Source organism: Aotus nancymaae, unplaced genomic scaffold (genome assembly GCF_030222135.1).
Source record: "Aotus nancymaae isolate 86718 unplaced genomic scaffold, 86718_ANA_hifiasm-v0.15.2.pri h1tg000072l, whole genome shotgun sequence".
NCBI lineage: Eukaryota > Metazoa > Chordata > Mammalia > Primates > Aotidae > Aotus > Aotus nancymaae.
The window spans coordinates 15,526,422-15,549,519 of NW_026988487.1; the positions used below are offsets into that span (position 1 = coordinate 15,526,422).

Here is a 23,098-nt window from a genome sequence, read left to right on the forward strand (position 1 = left end):
TCTATAATTCTTATATTTGGAATTTGATTTGTAGTTGATATTGGCAACTGTTAGTCTTTATGCCAGCTAGCCTATACTTACAGAACAATCAGAATATGCTGACTCAGAAAACCCACAGACTATAGCTCCAGAATTTTTTTTTCCCTCAGAACTTTCAGGGATGAAAAAGCCAGAAGTGTCTCTCAGAAAAAGTTTTGTTTGTTTGTTTTGAGAAGGACTCTTGCTCGCTCTGTCGCCCAGGCTGGAGTGCAATGGCACAGTCTTGGCTCACTGTAACCTCTGCCTCCCGGGTTCAAGTAATTCTCCTGCCTCAGCCTCCTGAGTAGCTGGGATTACAGGCACCTGCCATTATGTCTGGCTAATTTTTGTATAGACAGGGTTTCATCATGTTGGCCAGGATGGTCTTGAACTCCTGACCTGGGTGATCCGCCCACTTCCGCCTCCCAAAGTACTGAGATCACAGGTGTGAACCACTGCGGCTGGCCCAAAGAAAGGTTTTTTTTTTTTTTAACTAATTCTTTTTTTTTTTTTTTTTTTGGAAACAGGGTCCCGCTCTGTCGCCCAGGCAGGAGTGATGTGATCATAGCTCACTGAAACCTTGAACTACTGGGTTCAAGTGATCCACTCACCTCAGCCTCCTGAGTGGGACTACAAGCATGCATTGCCATGCTTGGCTAAATTTTTAAATTTTTCGTAGCGATGAGGTCTTGCTATGTTGCTGTGGTTGGCCTCAAGCTCTTGGTCTCAAGTGATCCTCCTGCCTCAGCCTCTTAAAACTAATTACTGATTCAATAGCATTCCTACAGCCAGAAAACTCATATGGCTTTGAAGTCTATTCCCAAAAACTTAATTTAAAACAGGATGATTCTTCCAAATACCAATTTTTTTTCAGCATTAGAGGACTGAGCTACAATGTTGCCAGAAAATATCAATTATTCAATAATTCTAACTTATGAGTAATATAGAAAAATACCTAGTAGTCAAGTAAAAAGTCATTAAGGATCAAACAACAGGATCTTAGGATATGGGGCTAATTAGGACCAGATACTCCAGATCATGTAGTTCAGTGGTTCTCAAATTTTAATGAGCATCAGAATCACCCGGGGAAGGGAGGGCTTGTTAAACTATAGATTGTTGGGCCCTATCCCCAGAATTTCTGATTCAGCAAATCTGGGGTAGGGCTCAAAAATTTGCATTTCTGACAAATTCTCAGATGATGCTAATGCTGTTGGTCTAGGGAATCACACTTTGAGAACCGCTGATCTTGTTGGGTTTTCTCCTTCCAAAGTTGTTTATCAGCTAAGTGGACTGTTTATTTAATGAAGAAGATGTTCTTGGCCAATTTCTTACCTAACTCAAGAGTAGACAAGCACAATGGCTGAAGAGAACTTACTACGTGAAACACCCAGATTGTACATATCATGACCTAGTGAGGTAACTACTACTGTGATACCCATTTCACAAATGAAGGAACATGAGGATAGGGAGTTGAACCCAGACAGACTTCAGAGTGACTTCTTAACCACTTCCACTACTCTGCTTCTTATGGTAACAGATAAGAACTTAACTGTGTGCACTGATTCATCAAGAACAATGACAATGAAGCTGGGTACAGTGGCACGCCTGTAATTTCAGTACTTTGGGAGGCTGAAGCAGGAAGATCACCTGAGCCCAGGAGTTTGAGACCAGTTTGGGCAATACAGTAAGACCCTATCTCTATACACACAAAAATATTTTTTAATTAACCAAGTGTGGTGGCTTGCACCTGTATTCCCAGCAACTCAGGAGGCCGAGGTAGAAGGATCACTTGAATCTGGTGGTCGAGGTTGCAGTGAGCCATGATTGTGCTACTGCACCACTGCACTCCAGCTTGGGCAACAGAGTGAGCTCCTGTCTCTAAAAACAATAAAATAAAAATCATATGTCAATGAAATATGCCAAAAACATTTGTTCCATTTTAAACAAATTACTAAAGTGGAGCATGATTTTTACAAACCATGTTAACTACATGGTAATTGCAAGAACCAGAAACCAACCTTAGCTATCTAGCTGAATATGAAATGTGCACAATCTAAGGGCTTCAGGAAGAGACTAGAACAGGGACTTGGAAAGTGTTAAGACTGTTTCTCTCTGCTTTCCATTTCATCTGTTTCTTTCCACAGACAGACTTTCCCTGGAGTCTCAGTTCACATGGAGGAATCTGGCCAGCCCAAAACTCTTAAATTTACATTTGAAGGGTGGCAAAATATGCCACCTAAAACATTCCACTTTGGCATAAGGACTACTTTCAGCTAAAGGCACTTGAAAAATAGCAGATACAAGAAAGGCATTCTAATCTCCCTTTTTCTTCCTGAAAATAGAAAATTAAAATCTCCCATGTGAAAGATGTCCTCCCTGTATCAGGAGAAAGGAAACATTATTCAATTGGGAGTCTTAGCTGAGAGAATTCTGTACAAACAGACCTTGTTAAAATAATTATGATCTTCCTTTTAGCTTCCCAACATAATTTAGGTTACTTTTCCACAATTGCCTCTCCTTGTTCAACCCAATATATTAATAAAAGCATGTCGTTTTTGCCATTTCTTTGGGTCTTCATTTCTTTATAACAGTTCCTATGTCATATAAAATTTATATTAAAATTTTATGCCTTTCTCCTACTAACCTATCTTATGTCAATTTAATTCTCAGGCCCAGCCAAAGACCCTAAGAGAGTAGAGGGAGAGTTTTGCCTCCACTACACATTCACAAATTCAGGCCCACTCAAATTAACTGGCTGTTATTCAGTTCTAATCCCTAATTCCTAGTGGAGAGAATCTGAATGGCCTGAAGTTAAGTGTTCCCCCTGGTTCAGTCATTTATGGCTACAGAAGTGGGGTCATCCGGTATAACTCTGGCTACTTCTGTGCGTGAGGCAGGGGAGGAAACCATTGGCTGTGAGCTGAGCTCACACTTTGAAAGGAGTCCACTCAAACTCTTGCAGTGCTTGATCACTTCTCTCTATCACAGGATACCTTCCCTCTCTTAAAGTAAAGTGCAGAGATCAAGAACGTAATTTGTTCCTGACCTATCAAATTGGCAAAAACCCAGATGCCAATACACACTGACGGTAAGGCTGAGAAGAAATAGTCACTCATGCATTAGTGACAGGAGTGCCAAAGGTACAAGCCCCATGTCAAACCTACAAAATATTCAGGTGCATTAATCCTCTAAGCTAGAAATTCCACTTCTTGGAAACTACTCAACAGGAATCAAGAGAAATGGCCAAGGAGTATCGATGTTTTCAGTCCCTATACTTTTAAAAGAAAATCATAGACAAATAATGGTACCTTATTGCATTATCAAAAAACAAAAAGCCACCGATGGTCCTTGTCCCTTACACTCCATTAATTAAATGCAACCAATCTTGCAACACACGTGCTCTTATATACCATATACCATAGAAAAACTCCATTCAATTTCTAGAACTTTTCATTTGCAAGTAGCATTTTATAGGTGACTTCTGCTGTTTCATACTGTAAGGAAAGTCTGCCCTATAAAATGTTGATGTGACATAGAAGGAAATCGCTCCAAAAATATCTAGTCCCCCTGATGTGTGGTATTGGGGACTGCATTAGTTACCTCTCTCTGCATGACAGATTTTAGAGCAGCTAACATGAAAATGCTTCATCTAAGTGATAAGCAAATCATATGGAAATATTTTACAGCCAATGTATTTCATGCACATTGAATCCTGGGGAAAATCCAACTAGAGCATAGTTTTAAGTCAATCATTTACCCTCTTTTTTTTCTCTGTAGTACATCTCTTCACATATTAAAGACTTGAAGAGTGAAATGTTTGAGGAACTCCTTAAGCACCTTTGCCACTCTGCAGATGAATTCCGGGAGGTCATAAAAGCTGACATGCAGAGGCAGATGTTCACTGAACTTTTCCTACATTGTGACCACGGGAAGGTGGGTTAAGACATTTAAAGAATTGCTTCTTGGCTGGTTGCTGTGGCTCGCGCTTGTAATCCCAGCACTTTAGGAGGCTGAGGCTGGTGGATTGCTTGAGCCCAGGAGTTTGAGACCAGCCTGGACAACATGGCGAAACCCCATCTCTACAAAATAGATACAAACTTTACTGAAATATATTTGTTTATGAACCTTATACTTACTTGTTTGTATCTCCATGTCCAGAAAGGATTTAAGGAAGCTCACAGAATAGATAACATGCAACAACAAAATGTAAACTAAAAGTAGGATGAAAGAAGAAAAATATGAGAAGGGATAGTAAATGAAGCTTGGAACAAAGCCCCAAAATACATAGCATAATGACCTAAATATTTGTTGTGTGTTGTTTACAAGTTTGGATCTAAGCTTCCTAGTAAGATCTAATGTGAAAAGGGAAACACAACCAAACACGTTATCAACAATGTTTACAAGATAATTACAAACAAGTGCTAAGAAGTACAGAAATTTGGGGTTCAAATTAGTTAGGAGTGTCTCTTTATTAAAGGGGCCCTTTTGTGCTGAAGTGAAAATCTTTTATGATGGGCTTGTAATAGATTAAACAGTGACAACTTTTTTAGGGCAGTTTTCTTATAGCTACTTTAAATGTAGGCAAACAACGCCACACTGGACTGCAATTCAGAAAAAGCAATTCTTAAAAGAACCAGTATGTTGCAATCTACATTCTCAGATCTATGCTAATTTGAATGAAGTCAGGAATATATTTTGTAAAATCTGAAATGTCTGTGTGTCTTTCAGTCAATCCTTATTGAATATTGCTTCTTTTAACAAAGCTTGTAGTAAACACTGGGTGACATAGGTGTCAAAATTTTACTCCTGGGTGAAATGCCTGAAGGACAACGATTCTCTGTTGGCCAATTTAACACCAATTCATGTGCTGCAACAAACATAGTGAGATAATATTTAGAGAGATTAGCTGAGGTTTTCTTTCATTCTTTGCTTTTCTTCCCATCACTCAAGCAATAGTTATGTGCTGATATTGAAAGTGCAGGGTGGAAAAACTACACCTCCTTCCTCATAGGATTCCTGTTGGGTCTCAGCATTAATCTGACATAAGATAGAATAACAAGAGAAAAGCATACAAATTTAGTTACAAGTTTTATATGGCACAGGAGTCCTCTTAAGGGAATGAAGGCCCCAAGAGGCAGTTAGAGTCAGTTACTTATGTACTGGATTGGACAAAGAATACCAAAATGTGAAAACGTGACTAAATTATGTCGGGAGTCTTAAAAGATAAGAGTTATTCTAACGAGGTCCGTACAGTATTCTGTTGGTCTCAACTTCTTATCCTTGAAGATAACAATTATGCCTTTCCTTATAGTATAGGGAGAGTTAATTTCACAAGGGAATTTCATCTTCTGCTTTGAAGAAACAGCACAAAGGTCAAGTGATTTTCTCGTATCTGTTGCTTTTCAAGTGTCTTTAAATTAAATAGTCAATATGTCAGAATAGCATATTTTAACCCCATCAGAGGGAAGATAGAGTCTGGAAAAAAGAAGTTAGATGCGTTTCTGAATGGAATGTATATCTGGGAACAAAGCTCAAAAATGCATAACATAATGACATTTATGAGAGAGAGAGAGAACCTCACTGTATCACCCAAGCTAGAATGAAGCAGCATGATCATAGCTCACTACAGCCTCTACCTCCTGGGTTCAAGTGATCCTCTCACCTCAGGCTCCCGAATAGTTAGGACTACAGTCATGCACCACCATGCCTGGCTAATTTTTAAACTTTTGTAGAAACAGTCTCACTATGTTGCCCAGGCTGTTCTTGAAATCCTGGTGCAAGAGATCTTCCCACCTTGGCCTCCCAAAGCCCTGGGATTACAAGCGTGAGCCACCACATCCAGCCGTGATTGTATATTTTTAACCAGTAGCTGAAATAAAAGTTCTAGAAGCCCAGACTTTAAATTGAAAATGCTGGGCCCTTAAGAAACAATGGAGAATCATAAAGTAAGGAAGAATGCAAAATATGGCATCAAATCAGTTATTCTGTCAATGGGAAATTGTGACCAGCTGATGAGAGAAGGAGGTTGGAGTGCATGTGACTAGAGTTTAGAGGTTGTCTGGGTCCCTAAGTCAAGGTTAGCACCTGATCTCCCATTCCTGAGCTCCAATCATGGTTGAAGATTGAGGGCAACATTATTGACACCCCTCGAAATCCCAGGTAGATTGAGAGGAAATTTAAGAACAGCAGGCACTTGCATTTCATTTTCTAGGTAAAGCTCAGAGACTACAAGCTTCATAGAGAAGTCTTAAATCCTACATGGTACTGAAGAGGAAGAATAGTAGCTGTAGAAGACAGGGTCTAGGTAGATGGGCCTGATGGTACTCCCTTTCACTTCTGTGGCCAGAGGAAAGGTGATGAGTATTTCTAAATACCTGTGTGTAAAGGACAGTGGATGTGCAGAGATGAGGACTATGAAAGTTCTGATAGTACCCCCAGGAAGACACCTGGGTTAGAACAAGGAGAATTAAGGACATAAATAGAAAATACCAAAATAAAACTTCCAGATGACTCAATGAGATGAACCATATACACCACAGTCAGAGTCAACAAGTACTGTGGCACTGAGCTAGACTCTCCTTTCTCTGATGGCAGGACTCCATATAAGCAACACCACTCCCCAAAATGTGGGCAAAAGATATGAATACCCAATTCATGGAATCATTATATATTCAATAGATGACCAAAAATAGTTTTTAATGATAATACCTATCGCTGATACAAATAGAGGAAAAACGTTTCTCAAACATTCCTGGTGAAAATTTAATAGTTGTATTTTTGCAAAGCATTCTGGATATATCAGCTTAAATAAAAACTACATACATGCTTCAGCCAGGCAAGCCATTCCTAAAATTTTTATTCCATAGAAATAAAAGCACCAGTAAATTTAAAAGTACACATACAAAGAAAATTCTTGTTGCATTGTTTATAAATGAAGAAAAAGAGAGAGGTTAATGAAATACTATATAGAGGAATGCTTTAAAAATAATAGTACATCAATATCTTGAGATATCATGTAGCCCTTTTTTTTTTTTTGAGACAAAGTCTCACTCAGTCACCCAGGTTGCAGTGCAGTGGCACCACCTCAGTTCACTGCAACCTCTACCTCCCAGGTTCAAGCGATTCTCCTGCCTCAGCCTCCCGAGTGACTGGTGTTACAGGCGTGAGGCACCGCCCCGGCTAATTTTTGTATTTTTAGTAGAAATGGGATTTCTACGTGTAGCTAGGACTACAGGTACATACCACCATGCCGGTCTAATTTTTTATTTGTTTGTAGAGACAGTAACTCACTGCGTTACCCAGGCTGCTCTTGAACTCTTCAGCTCAAGTGATTCTCCCTCCTTGGCCTCCCAAAGTGTGGGAATTACAGGCATGAACCACTATGCTTGGCTTGTACATTTTCTTTATACAGTCTACCATTGATTCACATTTAGGTTGGTTCCATGTCTTTGCTATTGTGAATAGTGCTGCAATGAACATACGCGTGCATGTGCCTTTATGGTAGAACAATTTCTATTCCTTTGGATATATACCCAATAATAACAGTATTGCTGGGCCAAATGGTAATTCTGCTTTGGGTTCTATGAGAAATCACCAAACAGCTTTCACAATGGCTGAACTAATATACATTCTATCAACTGTGTATAAGCATTCCCTTTTCTCTGCAACCTTGCCAACATCTGTTATTTTTTGACTTTTGTTGTTGTTGTTGTTGTTGTTGTTGTTTGTTTGTTTTTTGAGACAGAGTTTCGCTCTTGTTACCCAGGATGGAGTGCAATGGCGCGATCTCGGCTCACCGCAACCTCCACCTCCTGGGTTCAGGCAATTCTTCTGCCTCAGCCTCCTGAGTAGCTGGGATTACAAGCACGCGCCACCATGCCCAGCTAATTTTTTGTATTTTTAGTAGAGATGGTGTTTCACCATGTTGACCAATATGGTCTCGATCTCTTGACCTCGTGATTCACCCGCCTCAGCCTCCCAAAGTGCTGGGATTATAGGCGTGAGCCACCGCGACCGGCCCTTGACTTTTTAATAATAGCCATTCTGACTGGTGTGAGATGTATCTCATTGTGGTTTTGATTTGCACTTCTCTAATGATTAGCGATGTTGAACATTTTTCTATATGTTTGTTGACTGCGCGTATGTCTTCTTCCTTTTTTTCTGAGAAAAGATCTCACTCTGTCATTCAGGCTGGAGTACAGTAGCAACATCACGGTTCATTGCAGCCTCAACCTCCTGAGGGTTTGAGTGATCCTCTTATCTCAGCCTCCCAAATAGGTGGGACTATAAGCCACGCCACCAGGCCCAGATAATTTCTGTAGAGATGGGGTTTCACCATGTTGTCCAAGCTAGTCTGAAATTCTTGGGCTCAAGCGATCTGCCAGGCCTCCCAAAGTGCAGTGATTACAGGCGTGAGCCACCGTACCTGGCCGTGTATGTCTTTATTATGAAAAGTGTATATTCAGGTCAGATGTAAACAGAGTAAACAGACAAACTACAGAATGAGAGATAGTTTATTTTGCTGTGCAGGAGCTTACTATTATTATTATTATTTCAAGAAGGGGTTTCACCATGTTGATCAGGCTGGTCTTGAACTCCCAACCTCAGGTGATCCACCCGCCTCGGCCTCCCAAAGAGCTTATTTTAAAAATAAAGTTATATTAATTAAAATAGCTTTGGCTTTGGTACTGGAATAGACAAATCAGTGGAACAGAATATTAGATTTGGCATCAGATGCAAGAGCATGTGAGAATTTAGTACATAACACAGGTGGCAATATAAATCATTGGGGAAAGGAGTAATCAATGAGTTATACTAGGACAATTAGTTTTCCATATTGGGAAAATTATAAAAGTAGATTCCACTCCCATTACTGAGGAAAAGTGAGTTCTCATTATAAATCTAGATGTGGAAAACAAAATTTAAAAAATTTTAGAAGCAGCCAGGTGTGGTGGCTCATACCTGTAATCCCAGTGACTCGGGAGGCTGAGGCAGGAGGATGGCTCGAGTCCAGGAATTCAAGGATGCAATGAGCTATGATCATGCCACTGCACTCCAGTTTGGGTGACAGAGTGAGACCCAGTCTCCAAAAAAAAAAAATTAGAAGCAAATTCAGAGCATATATTTTGAACTCAAAATGGTTTGTGCTTATTTGGAATATTCCTTAGGAGTACTCCTTAGTGAGACCCTGTCTAAAAAAGTTTTAGAAGCAGACAGGCATGGTGACTCACACTTGGCTGCTTCTAAAATATTTTAAATTTTGTTTTCCACATCTGGGTTTCTGATCAGATAGAATCCACTTTTCCTCATTATGAGGGTGGGATCTACTTTTATGTTTTTCCCAATATGAAAAATTAATTGTCCCAGTATCATTCATTGGTTAGTCACTGTATATCAAAAGGAAATGATTTATATATTTGACTACCTCAAAATTAATATATATCCTCAAAATTAATGGATAACATTGATATGGCTAAACTCACCAGAAGTTAAATTGAAAGATAAGAGATAAACTGGGGAAAAATATTTGCTATGTAAATAAAAGAATGGTCATTCTCAAAATTTTACACATTTGTAAGAAATAAACAACTGGGCCAAGTGCGGTGGCTCACACCTGTAATCCCAGCACTTTGGTAGGCCAAGGCAGGTGGATCATGAGGTCAGGAGATTGCGACCATCCTAGCTAACACGGTGAAACCCCGTCTCTACTAAAAACACAAAAAATTAGCTGGGCGTGGTGGCGGGCACCTGTAGTCCCAGCTAGTTGGGAGGCTGAGGCAGGCAAATTGCTTGAACCTGGGAGGCAGAGGTTGCAGTGAGCCAAGATCATGCCACTGCACTCCAGCCTGGGAGACAGACCGAGACTCAGTCTCAAAAGAAAAAAAAAAGAAATAGACAACTGGTCCCAACTGAAAAACGGGAAAAGGATATGAAAAACCCATTTGTAGAAGAGGAAAAACTCAAATATGTAAGTGTATGAAAATATATTAAATCTCACTAGTAATCAGGGAAATGCAAATTAAAATAATGATACCATTTTAATCTGTCAGATTAGAAAAAATAATAAACTCTAACAATATCGAGTATTAGTGTAGATATGGAGAAATAATACTCTCATTCAATGCTGGCGAGAATGTAAATTGGTATGAACATTTTGTGACACAACTTGGCTATAACAAAGTTGAAAATGTATACATTATATAATCCAGTAATTCTACTTCTAGTTATTTACCCTAGAGAAATGTTTGCACATGTACACAAGGAGATGTGCATAAGGATATCCAGTACAGCATTATATTGATATCAAAATGCTAAAAATAATCCAACTGCCCATCAATAGAGGAGTTTTTTTTTTTTTAATTATGGTGTTTTCACATTACAGAATGCCTTATTGCAGTTAAAAAGAATAAAATGTATTTCTTTACATACATGAATTAAATCTCAATTTTGAGTAAATAAAATCAATTTGAAGAAAGACATACGTACTATATCAAGTATTTTTGTTTTTGTTTTTGAGACAAGGTCTTGCTCTGTCAGCCAGACTGGAGTGCAGTGGCATGATCATAGCTCACTGCAAATCAAGTGATCCTCTGGCCTCAGCCTCTGGAGTAGCTAGGACTACAGGTGTGCACCACCATGCCCGGCTAATTTTTTATTTTTTGAAGCAATGGGATCTCACTGTGTTGCTATATCAGGCTTTTTAAGGCACATACACAAAATGTTAACAATCATTATTTCTGGGTGTTGGGAACACATGTTAATTTTATCATTTTCTCTATTTTTCTATAATTAGAATTTTTCTCAAAAATAACAAATGAAAAAGAATAAGTAGGGAGCATTTAATTGTTTCAAGTGACATACTCAGGTCAGGTAATATCAGAACTGAACATTATACATTGGATTTAGCCATCAAAAAGTGAGTCACAAATATTTCTTAAACATTTACTAAGTAGAGGTCATTTTGACATGTCACAGAATGGGAAAGTAGAGACTAAGCCTAAAGGCAAGATATAACTTTCCTGATTTTGATGCTGCAGCTTTTATTTACACAATAATAATTGTTGTGGTGGTAGTAATGACAAAAGCTTCAATAAGCCACATTCCAACTGCATAAAAATCTTAAATCTCCTGTAACAGTGCTGCAATGAACATTTGAGTGTATGGGTCCTTATAATAGTATAATTTATAATACTATATATATATATACACATACACATACACACACACACATATAATAGTACGATATATACCCAGTAATGGGATTGCTGGGTCAAACAGAATTTCTATTTCTAAGTCCTTGAGGAATTGCCACATTGTCTTCCACAACCATTGAACTAACTTACACTCCCACTAACAGTGTAAAAGTGTTCCTATTTCTCCACATCCTCTCCAGCATCTGTTGTCTCCGGATTTTTTAATGATCACCATTCTAACTGGCATGAGATGGTATCTCAATGTAGTTTCGATTTGCATTTCTCTAATGACCAGTGATGATGAGCATTTTTTCATATGTTTGTTGGCATCATATATTTTGAAAAGTGTCTATTCATATCCTTCCCCCACTTTTGAATGGGTTTGTTGGTTTTTTTCTTGTAAATCTGTTTTAGTTCTTTGTAGATTCTGGATATTAGCCCTTTGTCAGATGGGTAGACAGCAAAACTTTTTCAAAGACTTGGAACCAACCCAAATGCCCATCGATGATAGACTGGACAGGGAAAATGTGGCACATATACACCATGGAATACTATGCAGCCATAAAAAACGATGAATTCGTGTCCTTTGTAGGGACATAGATGAACCTGGAAACCATCATTCTCAGCAAACTGACACAAGAACAGAAAATCAAACACCACGTGTTCTTACTCATAGGCGGGCGTTGAGCAATGAGAACACATGGACACAGGGAGGGAAGCATCACACACTGAGGTCTGTAGGGGGAAACTAGGGGAGGGACAGCGTGGGGTGGGGAGTTGGGGAGGGATAACATGGGGAGAAATGCCAGATATAGGTGATGGGGAGGAAGGCAGCAAACCACATTACCATGTATGTACCTATGCAACAATCCTGCATGTTCTTCACATGTACCCCAAATCCTAAAACTCAATAAAATATATTTTAAAAAAGGAAAAAGGGAAAAAAAATCTCCTGTAACAACTAATCACAAACTTTCTCCTTTGTTTAGGTAGGGTTTTTGGATCGGCAGAGAACATTGGCCCTGCTGGAATCATTCTATGACCATAGTTCACAAATGCTTAGAAGTTTACTTCGAAACCCACGACAATGTAAGTGCCATTCAGAGTATATTCAAGCTGGAGTGTCTCAGTACACTGATATGTACTGATATGATACACTGATATGATAACACAAGACCATTCTACCACCATGGAATTCCTTCACATAATAGCTCTCTTAAATCATGATAACGATATCTAGGTGTTTATTCCCCCCACAAAATTCACTCTTCATCGCAACTAGATATAGTTTTCCCCATAGTGCAATACTCAAAAATTTTATATCAGAGCTTAGCTAGAACTCAATTTTAAATTCATTGAAATGAACAATTGCTTTAGTGACAGTCTGAATGTTTTGGAAATTAAGTTAGTAATGGTAATTCCATTTTATTTGTTAAAAAATTTTATTTGAGATAGAGTCTTACTCTTCTTGCCAGGCTGGAGTGCAGTAGCATGATTATGACTCACTGTAGCCTCAACCTCCCAGATAGGAGATGATTCTCCCACCTCAGCCACCTGAGTAGCTGGGACTACAGGTGTGCACCATCATGCCCAGCTAATTTTGTGTATTTTTTAATAGAGAGAGTGTTTCACCATGTTGCCCAGGGTAGTCTCAAATGCCTGGGTGCTGGGATTATAGGTATAAGCCACTCCACCCAGCCTGGTAATTCCATTTTAATGCCCAACTTAAAATTATAAGATTTATATGAACAATATTTCCTTTTCCCAAGCATTTTACTTGTACATCTTTACTTATATAGTAAAATATCCTTTTGATGTTATTTCCAAAACAAATAGAATTTTGGGGTTTATTTTCAATTTATTTTACTTTTTCAGAGATGGGGTCTTGCTATGTTGCTCAGGCTGGCTTCAAACTCCTGGGATTCAGCAATCCTCCTGCCTCAGCCTCCCGAGTAAGCCAGGACTACAGGCACATGCCACTGTGCTTAGCTTAATTTTCATTTTTCTAAAGAGAAGGTATTTTACTGGCTGAGTTTTCCAAAGAATGTCAATTTTTTTTTTTTCTTTTTTTGAGATGGAATCTCACTCTTGTCCAGGCTGGAGTGCAATGGTGCGATCTCAGCTCACTGCAAACTCCGCCTCCCAGGTTCAAGCTGTTCTCCCTGCCTCAGCCTCTCAAGTAGCTGGGATTACAGGCACCTGCCACTAAACCCAGCTAATTTTTGTATTTTTAGTAGAGATGGGGTTTCACCATGTTGGCCATCCTGGTCTCAAACTCCTGACCTCAGGCGATTTGCCCACCTTGGCCTCCCAAAGTGCTGAGATTACAGGCATGAGCCACCACACCTGGCCAAGAATGTCAATACTTTATTTCTTTGTGAAGATTTATTACTTGGATACTTACAAATCTGTGAGTGATATACTTGGAGTATTTCTAAAAATTGTGAGAATCACAATCACAGTACTGTTTTGGGGGAAACGGGGACAGTCTTGTGGCATGAGTTTCACTCTTTATAGTACGGACACCAGGGTTCTACTGTTGTTGTTTAACAGTGGGATTCTGTGAATACTATCCAGTCTTTTCCTAGTATTCTGTTCTAGGTGTCCACATAACTTGTAGAGGAAAATAATTGAGAAATGAAAAACAAAGAAGAGGGCAAGAGAAAAGGGGAAAAAAATAAATGTTGGAAAAACAACCTCAGTGAAAGATTGTCATGGATAAAGACTTGCTTTTTATATTGGAGATATTGAAAAGGTATTTGAGATGAAAGATGTGTCCCCTTTCCCATCCCCATGTGGTGCTTATTGTGGGAAGACCACAAAGGTAGAGGACAAATTCTACTTGCCTTGGTAGTCTAAGCAACACTCCAAGTAGCAAAAGGAGATCCTATTTATTTCCAAAATCACACCTTTTAGGAAGGCATGATTTCTAACTTATAGTAGTAAGCATTTTTTATGTTCTTTTAAGTACCTTTTTACTTTTTATTGTGTTGCAACTAAAGGTAACTGATATTTATTTAGGGCAATAGGCCTATATTACAATCACTGTGCTCAATGCTTTCCTTTGCATTAATTTAATAGCTCTAATTCTGCATTATAAGATCAATAGTTTAGGTGAATGTTTTGTTTTCTGTATTAGGGCCATTCATTGAATTTGAAGAGATGAACTTGTCTGAGTTGTGGGGAGACATGGATAATCAGAAACACATTTATGAAGGCTTTGACAAAGTGCTCTTAGAGATGAATACATTACTTTCTGCAAAACATTCTAGCAAAACCCAAAGTAAATTATTAGAAAGTCCAGATCAACCTAAACTCAATGAACAAAGAATATCAACACTACCTGCAAACCTGCCAGAAGAGCAGAGAGGAGTAATTGCAGAACAAGGACCACAAAGAATTTCAACTGAAGAAGAAGAACAAGGCAAAAAACCAACTGCAGAACAAGAACTGTACATAGAATCAGTAATACAACCAGGAACCCAGACAGAGTCAACTCTAGAACAAGGGTCAAGTAGAGAGTTAATAATAGAACAAGAAACACACAGAGTGCCATCTACAGAACGAGGACAGCACAAAGGGTCAATAGTAGGACAAGGACCACACAGAGTTTCAGTTTCAGAACAAAGACCAAGCAGAGAGTCAACTGCAGAACAAGGGTTACACAGAGGATCAATTGCAGAACAGGGGTCACACAGAGAGTCTATTGCAGAACAAGGTCAATGCAAAGGGTTAGTAGCAGAACAGGGATCACACAGAATGTCAACTGCAGAACAGGAATCACTCAGAGAGTCAATAATAGAAGAACCATACCAAAAATCAGAACCAAGACCCTATGGAGAGATAATTTCAGAAGAGCAAGAAGACATAGGCTCAACTTCACAATCAAGAAAAGATAGTATGTTAAGAAGTACAAAATCTGGGGAGCCCATACCCTCTGAGTACATTGAAGTCCCTCTAAAGGAAAAGAGGTCTTGTGAACAAATACATGAAGAGCAAATATTCCTGAGTTCTGAACTGCAAGAGGAAGTTCCAACATCAAGTAGGAAAGATCACTTTTCAGGTAGTAGTGCAGTTCTTCTACAACATCAGCTCCCTGTTTTGTGGAATGGTTTTTAAAGTCTTTTCAGAAAATACTCATTTAAGTCAGAATTTTTTTCTGGCAATCAGGTCATGCAAACCTCAGGCATATTTTGCTGCTCAACCTGAGTCTAGACCTTGAACAGAAATCAAGTAAGTTAATTACATTCACCAGCGAAATGCAAACCAGAATGTCTCTATTGTCAATTTATGTATAATTTCCATTGCACTAGATTATAGAAGAAGTGTTTTAATTGGGTTTCTGAAAAGGTAATAGAAGACCTTTTGTTTTAAATATGGTGTCTGATATAAGAAACCACTTTTAAATTTTTCTTTTATTTCAACTGTAAAATGGGTCTTGCTTTTTTCAGTTAAATATAAAATATATGTTCTATAGGAGTTTCTGAAAGTCATATTGAAGACAGAATGCATCCCGCATTTCAAATATTTATTATCACGTCTTTGGCCAGAATTTAGGCATACAGTAGTCCCCCCTCATCCATGGTTTTGCTTTCCACAGTTTCAGTTAACCACAATCAACCACGGTCAGAAAGTATTATGTGGAAAATTCTGGAAATAAACAATTTATACATTTTTAATTGTGCATCATTCTGAGTAGTGTAATGAAATCTTGCACCTTTTGTTCAGTATATCCATGTTGTCTATGTTACCTGCTAATTAGTCACTTAATAGCTGCTAGATTAAGTGACTAATGAGCAGGTAACATAATTGTCATGATACTACAGTATTCTTGTTCAATTAACCCTTATTCTATCTAATAATGGCTCCAACCACAAGAGTAATAATGCTGACAATTTGGGTATGCCAAAGAGAAGCTGTAAAGTGCTACCTTTGAAGTGAAAAGGTGAGCTTTCTCGGCTGGACACATGGCTCATGCCTGTAATCCCAGCACTTTGAGAGACCGAGGCAGGTGGATGGCTTGTGCCCAGAAGTTCAAAACCAGCCTGGGGAACATGGCAAAATGCTGTCTCAAAAAAAAAAAAAAAAAAAAAAAGCTGGGCATGGTGGCATGCACCTGTAGTCTCAGTTACCCAGGAGGCTGAGGTAGGAGGGTCACCTGAACCTCAGGAGGTTGATCCTGCAATAAGCCATGATCACACCACTGCACCCCATTCAGCCTAATCAACAAAGTGAGACCCTATTTGGAAGGAAGGAAGAAAGGAAAGAAGGGAGGAAGGGAGGGAGGGAGGGAGGGAGGGAGGGAATAAAAGGTAAAAGTTCTCAACTTAGTAACGAAAGAAAGAAAATTGTATGCTGAGATTGTTAAGATTTACAGTAAGAACACATCTTTTACTCATTAAATTGTGCAGAAGGAAAAAGAAATTCATGAATAGTTTTTCTGTCACACTTCAAACTGCAAAAGTATATGTACTTTCTGCAGTTTCAGACATTCATTAGGGATCTTGGAACATATCCTCCCAAGGATAAAAAGAAGACTACTGTATAGTAATAACTAGCTGTGAGGGAGGCTGGGAAATGTAGGCCTCATTTTGTATGGCCAAATTGGATACAATAAATAGCTTTTGCTACAGAGATGCTTTCAACAATTCAAGTTATTAAGTGATTTCATTGTAGTTGATTACGACACAGCATATATGGGAAAGTACTTACAGTTTTTGGTGTTCTATATGCAGGCATTTCTATCACTTTTTTTTTTTTTTTTTTTGAGACGGAGTTTTGCTCTTGTTACCCAGGCTGGAGTGCAATGGCGCGATCTCGGCTCACTGCAACCTCCACCTCCTGGGTTCAGACAATTTTCCTGCCTCAGCCTCCTGAGTAGCTGGGATTACAGGCACGCGCCACCATGCCCAGCTAATTTTTTGTATTAGTAGAGACGGGGTTTCACCATGTTGACCAGGATGGTCTCGATCTCTTGACCTCGTGATCCACCCGCCTCGGCCTCCCAAAGTGCTGGGATTACAGACTTGAGCCACTGCGCCCGGCCTTCTATCACTTATTAACCTTAGAATAGCTAATGGAATGTGTAATGTCTAATTCATAAGCATTTTCATTTGTACCTTTTAGAAACTACAAAAAAGGAAGTTCAGAAAGACAAGTCCTGTGAACCCAAGTCCCAAAACATAGAAGGAAAGTCATGGTCAGGTAATTCCTCATTTAATCTTCCTTTCATTTATACCCTAGAACAAAAATATCATGAAAGTGAAGTTTGATTGGCTATATTATGGAATGTGTTTTTACAGGTGAATTTTTTTCTTGTAACTGGAAAAAGAAGTATGTAAAATTTGAAGATGAGGAACAGGCAAACTTAATCTATGGTAACTCCAGGTTCACAGGTATATGTTAACAATGAAAGTACGAAGAATAGATGGCAGTCCAATAGATGGATTTAATTTACTGTGGTACTCAATGATAAAGACAGAATTTAGCTAAGACAGAATGGGAAGGTGTTTCTTGCATTATTTTGTCCTTGAGCTGATGAATCTAAATATATACCAGATAGATGTGTTTGGTGGTGGTGTACTATTGATGGTGGCATGTGCTATTGATGAATGCTCTTCTGCTTTAAAAGTTATGGAACTAGTATAAAGTTTTTAACCATGATATGGCCCTGCAACTGCTTTAAAACTATGATCTAAGCATACAGAGGGAATCAGATATTAGATACTAAAACTCAATAGAAATCATTTCAGCTATTCCTTTCCCTGGTAGTGCCACATCTAAGCATTTGAGACAAGTGATAATATATCTTGTTTTTGAGGACTTGCAAAGAAAGATCTATTCAACAGAGCAGAGTAGTTTTTGGCTTTCAGACAAACCATGTCTTTAACAATGATTGTTCCAAAAAGTACATATTCCACTAAAAAGCTGTTATATTGTTTAGCCTTTCACATCAAGTTGTAGAACTAATTAGATCAAGATTATTTTCTTCCTTCCTGCAAATTTTTCTCTCATTTAAGTCTCAAATAAGAAACTTTCTATCCTCAAAATTTCTGGTGAAAATGCATGGCATTGGTCAAGCTCTTGTGGCCTGCTAGTTCATGTTTATCTTCTTAGCCATCTTTATGTCAATTTTGCTTTACTAATGTATATAAAAATTGTTTGAGTAATCATTTTTTTAAGTCACATCAAATCTCACATAGAAGGTATAAAGGCATGAATGTTTGAATCAATGAATAAATCAAATGGAAGTCACTTTGCTGTCATTTTATAAAATATGTTTCATATTATAATATTGAGCTAAAAGGTAAATATATTAGTCAAGATTCTTGGAGGGAGGGGTTGTGGTGGTGGTATTTAGTAATTTATTTAACTAGAAAGTTCAGAGTGCCGCTTTTTTCAGGCACAACTAGATTCAAAGCCTCAACAATAGCAGCAGGATACTGTCTGTCTGCCTCTGAGCCCTGTGTTTCTGTGTCACTTTCAACTTGAGACAGTTTTCTCCACGTTGTGACAAAAATGGTCATGAAAGCATCTCTAAGCTTGTGTTCTATTAGTTCAGCAATAAGAGTACAAAAAGAATGATTCATCCCTAATAGTTCTTCCAAAAGTTCTGAGACTAATTCTCATTGGCCTATAGTAGATTACATTGCTATCATATGTGAATTGTTAGCCAGACCTATATCACATGACCATCCTTGGCACAAAAGTGGAGGGGGGCTTAGTATGACCTGACTCATCTGAACTTACAATGGAGAGATGTTTTTCCAAAGAAAAAAGGAGGGTGTTGTCCTCATGAAGGGAGCATGGATTCCTGACAGGCAAAAATAGCAGATATTCATTATAATAGGCACTCATTTATTTTTCCTAACGGAAAGAATTGTTCACTTTTCTGCTTGGTATATGATTCCTGCTTGACAGATTTACACTCAATTATCAGAAATATTCAGTCTTTCAAGGAGGTAAAAGGCCGAACTGCCTTCAATGGAGTTTCATTCAATCTGCTCCAGTTTGTGCAACTCCTGGAGACATTTGTTGGTGAAGATGCTCCCTTGAGTATCAGCGAGACTCTCACCTCCTTTTTTAAGGGGGGCTATGTTGAAACAGAACAAGAGAAAATGAATGCCTTAGAAAAGGTGGGTAATATAAGTAAATATCTCAACCTCAGTTGCTTCTGATGTGACTCGTAAAAAATTTACAACCAAACTTACCACTTTATTTCAACAAGCTTGGCCATTAAATATTCTATTTAATCATCAAATGTTCTAAGATCACACTCCAGAGAACTCATTCCCCTGATAATAACATGATTGCTCCTGGCAAAATATAGTTTATTTTACAGCTTTCTTCTTTCTCTGAAGGTTGAGAAGCAGATACGGATATGTGCAAAGATGTGTATGTGTGTGTGCATTATTTGCCTGTGTGTGAGTGCCTTTATGGGTACGACCATACCTGAGGTATGATTATGGCCTGAGCATATATTTTGACTCATAAGCACCCAGGTAGTATATATTTCCTAAGAACTTACTACTTACTTGGGTGACAGGTAAATACATACACATTAGCTTATATAAACAATATATTCTCTCTCATATGAAATATGTAAGTTAATTTCACTAAGCTTATTCAGTAATCATCAGCTTTATGAGTCTTCTCAACCTAATTCTAGACAATTCACTTTTACTTTCTCAATTTCAGTTCCTCCTACTTAATCAAACGGTATATATTCATTTTATTTTTGCAATTAAATCTATCTAGATATTAATTCAATTACTATCTCACTAATATAATTAACCTAGTGAAAACTCTAAAAGGTAAATAAAATTAATGTCAAATTTAGTCAGTCTTAAACATAAAAAAGAATTTTTAAAACACAGCCATTTTCCTTATTTAAACACTGTCATTCATTCCCCTTCACCCAAAACATATCCTTTGTGGCAGGGTGCAGTGGCTCATGCTTATAATTCCAGTGCTTTGGGAAGCTAACGAGGGAAAATCCCATGGGCTCAGGAATTTAAAGTTACAGTGAGCTGTAATTATGCCACTCTTCCATCCTGGGTGACAGAGCAAAACTCTGTCTCTTAATAAAAATAATAATTTTTAAATCTCACTAAGAAGTCAGGCAGAGCACTCTATGTATTTATCACATTCCTTAACAACTAGAGAAGGAGTGGAAAAGAATGGTCAAAAATTCTTAAGGTTTGCAGAAGAAATTTGCCAAAAAAAAAAAAAAAGATTCTTAAGGAATACTAATGCAGAGAATGCCTGTTTTTGTTTTATTCAAAGCCAGTCAAGTTTAGCAGTGAAAGGTTGTTTACCAACTTTAGTGACACTAATGTTAATAAGTTCTGATAACCAAGAATGCCTGTTTTGTTTTGTTTTGTTTGGCTTAGAGGTAAAACAGAAATGCTATTTAAGGGATTAAAATTAATCACTGTATTCTCTTTTCTAAAAAAAATTTTTAATTTTTTTAAAAGACAAAGGTCTCACTATGCTGCCCAGGCTTGTCTCCAACTCCCGGCCTCAAGCGATACTCCTGCCTCAGCCTCCTGAGTGGCTGGCTTTACAGGCATGTGCCACTGCTGAATCATTGCATTTTCCATTAATATCATGCTTAGCCCCAAAGTAAACCTGTTTTAATAAAAGATGATGGACCTTTTTTGGAATGAACACAGGATGCTAGCTAGCACAATGAACATGTGCCTTCTATGCTTTGTTATCCTGTTTGTATCCTAGTTTAGACAAAATGCTCTCCAAGTCCGACGGAGGCTTCTCCTAGACGCCATCTTTCAGAAGTGGGACAGTGATGGCTCAGGCTTCCTGGATCTGAAGGAAGTTGATGAACTCTTGTACATGTACAATGAGGGAATGGAAAAAGAATCTATGAAGAAAGGTAAAATATAATAATATTTTTATTTAAACTGTGGTAATAACTTGACTTCAAGCGTCCCAGTACACATATACAGTTAAAACACTGGTTATGCTAAAACCACAAGATAACCCTTCATGTCTACTAGTATAGCTATAAATTTATGTTATTTATTTTTAATTTTTGAAAATAGAGATGGGGGTCTCACTGTGCTGCCCAGGCTGGGCTCTAATTCCTGGGCTCCAGTGATCCTCCTGCCTCAGCCCCCTGAGCAGCTGTGACTACAGGCACCTGCTATTGTACCCAACTCTGGTTATAATCTTTTAAGTGGAAAATAACAAGTGTTGGCAAGGATGTGAAAATATTAGAAGACTTGTGCATTTGTCAACACAATCAGAAGTGGAATATGTTGCATAATGCTTTGTCCAAAATCTTAAGTCTATAGATTCCTTCTATATACTTGGCTACCTTCACTTTTAAGGTTAAAAGAATCCAAGTCAGTCTACAGTTCTGCTTGTTCTCTCTTCTTGTTTTATCTCTTTGTCTTCACTGGCTTGCAAATTTCTCTTCAATTTACTAACTTCTTATTCTCCTTAGAGACTTTTTATGTATTATATTTTTCTCTTATGACCAATATTTACCAGTCAAAAGCTACTAAAATTCTCATTCCAGTATAATAAATTCCTTTCTTCACTTTATCAGATCTTGGTTTAAATTATTTTTCTTTTCACTTGGTTTAAAGATTTATCTGGCTAACTTTGGTATACCAGATTTTTAGTTTTTAAAGTGTGTAGTGCACAAGGGAAAGAATTGTCAAGGTTAGTTAAGTTCTTCAGCCCTCTAAAAAATTATTGTATTGGTTGAGCTTCAAATGTACCTAAGTTTATCGATTGTCATGTTCTCTTCAATAACTATGTCTTCTACAAACTTTACATTATACTACCTGGCTTGTCTTAGAATACATCCAGATAATTTACTTAATGAAATTCCAAAAGGCATAATGATGTGATTTTCACTTACAATATGGGCAAATTTGTAACACAGAACCACATCCTGCAGAGAACACTAGACAATACTTAGAGCAGCTGGGTTCCAAGACTGGATCTTCACTAAATGATCATGTGATCTTTGGTAAGTTCCTTAACCTCCATAGAACCAGGTCTCCTTGTTTGTAAAATGAAAGCATTAAATATGATGAATCCTAGAATTTAAGAAACCTAAGGTAATGTTATCAGGAAGTCCCATATATTAGATGATATGGAATCTAATTATGTGGAATTATATGGAATCATATATGGGTAAGGTATAGCAATAGGGACAGATAGATAGCATAAAATGTGAGGGATTAAGCCCAGCAAATGAGAACAAGGACAGCAATGGGGAAGCAGAATATACTGCCAGATAAAAATATCTGCAAACAAGAATAATTATTCTCTCCAAGAGCAGGCTTATATTATACAAAATGACTCTCATTAAACACATATTGGTAGCCACTGGTCTGAGAAGATGATTGCTGATTTGATGGCAATATGGAAGAAGAAAAGCAGATTTAGCCTCTTTAAAAAGGAAGAAGATTCTAAATTTCAAGCATTGCTAATAACTGATTGGCAAATCTTCAAACAGCTCTTTTGTTTTTTGGCTTATTGTTTAGCTCTACTCTTATTGCTTCTGTGTCCAAGATTTAAAATTGGGATTTAAATAGGATAAAATCATAGGCTTAGAAGTTTTTAGAAAGGTTTCTGCTGGTGTCCTCAAAATGGAAGATTTCTATGTGGAAGAAGAAACTTGAAAGTTTTAGTCTGTCATCTCCCCCACCTTTTTTTTAGAGACAAGATCTCACTCTGTTACCAAGGCTGGAGTGCTGTGGCATAATCATGGCTCACTCTAGCCTCTGTCTCCTCTAATCACAGGCTCAAATGATCCTCCTATCTCAGCTTCCCAAGTAGCTAAGACTACAGGCATCATGTGCCACCGTGCCTGGCTAATTATTATTATTATTATTATTTTAGAGACAGGGTCT

The 23,098-nt window shown here is 38.0% G+C and overlaps 1 protein-coding gene across 1 annotated transcript in view; it reads left to right on the forward strand.

Moving 5' to 3' along the window:
- The window catches only part of EFCAB5 (EF-hand calcium binding domain 5), a 143,570-nt gene that overhangs the window by 78,551 nt on the left and 41,921 nt on the right, over positions 1-23,098 (forward strand). Inside the window, exons 8-14 of the mRNA XM_021669777.2 lie at positions 3,796-3,951; positions 12,200-12,299; positions 14,350-15,273; positions 17,337-17,414; positions 17,513-17,605; positions 19,131-19,345; positions 20,946-21,102. Coding sequence (XP_021525452.2) covers positions 3,796-3,951; positions 12,200-12,299; positions 14,350-15,273; positions 17,337-17,414; positions 17,513-17,605; positions 19,131-19,345; positions 20,946-21,102 — 1,723 coding nt within the window. The remainder of the gene's footprint in view (positions 1-3,795; positions 3,952-12,199; positions 12,300-14,349; positions 15,274-17,336; positions 17,415-17,512; positions 17,606-19,130; positions 19,346-20,945; positions 21,103-23,098) is intronic.